General features: G+C 43.9%; 1 protein-coding gene across 1 annotated transcript in view; it reads left to right on the top strand.

The window, feature by feature from the left end:
- capn15 (calpain 15) overlaps positions 1-1,970 on the top strand; it is a gene marked incomplete at both ends in the record, with an annotated part of 92,441 nt that extends 90,471 nt beyond the window's left edge. The window contains one exon of the mRNA XM_083635194.1: positions 1,793-1,970. Coding sequence (XP_083491320.1) covers positions 1,793-1,970 — 178 coding nt within the window. The remainder of the gene's footprint in view (positions 1-1,792) is intronic.

Below are 1,970 nucleotides of genomic sequence, written 5' to 3' on the forward strand. Positions count from 1 at the left end.
ACACACACACACACACACACACACACACACACACACTCCCTCACTCTAGACCTAGACGACCTAGAGTAGCTTTCCTTATAACATGGTCTGCGTGAATACTCGTTTCTGATTGGCCGGCAGGTGTGCGCTAAAACCGTATAATACGCACACGTAGTCCGGCTCAAGTCTAATCACATGTTGTCAATTCATCCGCTGCCCAACCTGCACAGCTCTTTAATCAAAGAGCACAGCTAATGTTGTTTAACTCGCTACCTCAGCTTCTGTGAGCTGAGCAGACTAGCTTCCCTGCACCACGCCGGCTCGTATCCAAGGTTCGTCCTAATTAGTTTTACTGGAACAGCAAACAACGTTTCCATTGCACGAGAAGCTGACGGGATGCTAACACTTGTTCCAGGTATTAGTCGGTTTCCCAAGTGTTGCTAGGTAAACAGAGTTATGGCTTGGGAAAACTTAAGATTTTGATTGCTAAACTTGCTCCAAAAATTCACAAATGCTTTTATTTTATATCGTTGGCAAATGACCATGCTATAAGCGGGATCATCAACTCAGGTGTGCGTTATATGATTTTAATGCAGGTGGTTATTTTCCTTCACGTCGTCGTGCATTAAAATTAGGAGTTGATTACCCCCTTACATAGTTCCTATTAATCTACTGTCCCTGAAACCTTATTCCAGACTAGTAAATAGGAACGTGTGGGGAGGCTGAATAACAAATGCCAAAAGTTACTATTTTACATAAATATTCTATGGTCTTAACATGTTTAGAAAAGAGAAATGCATTGCGATTGATGTGGTAAATTAGATTTGAAGTAACTGAGGCAGTACTGTTTTTAAGGTTTACACATCTTAATACATATCGAGATCGGGATAATATTGTATATTGAGATTATTTGGGCCAAGATAACCATACTACTGTATGAAATGTTCATATCAGTACTGGCAAGTTTGATTTCAGCTCTAACCTACAACGCCTCATCTCCTCTATTGCCTCTATCCTGTCACTCTCCACGATGTCCTGTCCGTTAACAGGCCTGTCCGTTAACAGGCCTGCTTTACAGACAACAGATCTAAAACCACTTTGTATGCAGATAGGCATTACTGGGAAATCAAGCATGGTCGAGCTTTTTACGAGTCATTAGGTCTCTGAAATAAGCGTCTTTGGACGTCTATGAATGTTTCAGTTGTACACATAGTGCACATTTACAGCCTCCTCGCTTCATGCTTATGTTTCCTCCCTGTAATTGGATAGCGTTAAAAGTCGCCACGCTTGAGGATCATCTTTTTTCAGGACATTTTCTTGTTTAACATCAATGTCTCCCGTTTGTTCGCCCAACAAGAGCAATCTGCCAGCTCTGTTGTTGAAAACACTTCAGCTCTGCTAGATCACAGTCTTGGCCGCTGTTCTTATTCACCTGCTATCGTATATTTATCCTAGCAGTTCATGGGTGAAAGTGAAACTGTCATTCTCATTGGCACAAATCTCCATGTCGGTAGGGTGGTACTCAAGAGTGCTGACTAGTCATCATTATCATGTTTTCTGCCCCCAAATTAAATAAATTTAAATAAAAAATACAGAATTAATTAATTATTAACAGTCCCCAGATGAGTGACTGACGGTAACCGCATCATACACAATACAAGACCTGGGAATAGCATGGCTTTGGCATCTATCTGAACTGGGGATATGTGCTTGGTGTACCTTGACTGATGTTTGAATGGCCTACCCTAAAAGATACAGTACATCGCCACTGTGTGTGTGTGTGTTTTTTTAAATACTCTGTCTCCCCCTGCAGGCAGGTGCTGGTGGTGCTGTCCCAGTTGGAGGGGAACGCCGGCTTCTCCATCACCCACCGCCTGGCTCACCGCAAGGCTGCCCAAGCCTCCCTGGGCGACTGGACGCCCACCAAGGCCACCCACAGCCCCCAGCTCACCCCCGACATCGACGGGCTGCACAGACCTCGGCCACTATGA

Source organism: Poromitra crassiceps (genome assembly GCF_964638095.1).
Source record: "Poromitra crassiceps genome assembly, chromosome: 4".
Lineage (NCBI taxonomy): Eukaryota > Metazoa > Chordata > Actinopteri > Beryciformes > Melamphaidae > Poromitra > Poromitra crassiceps.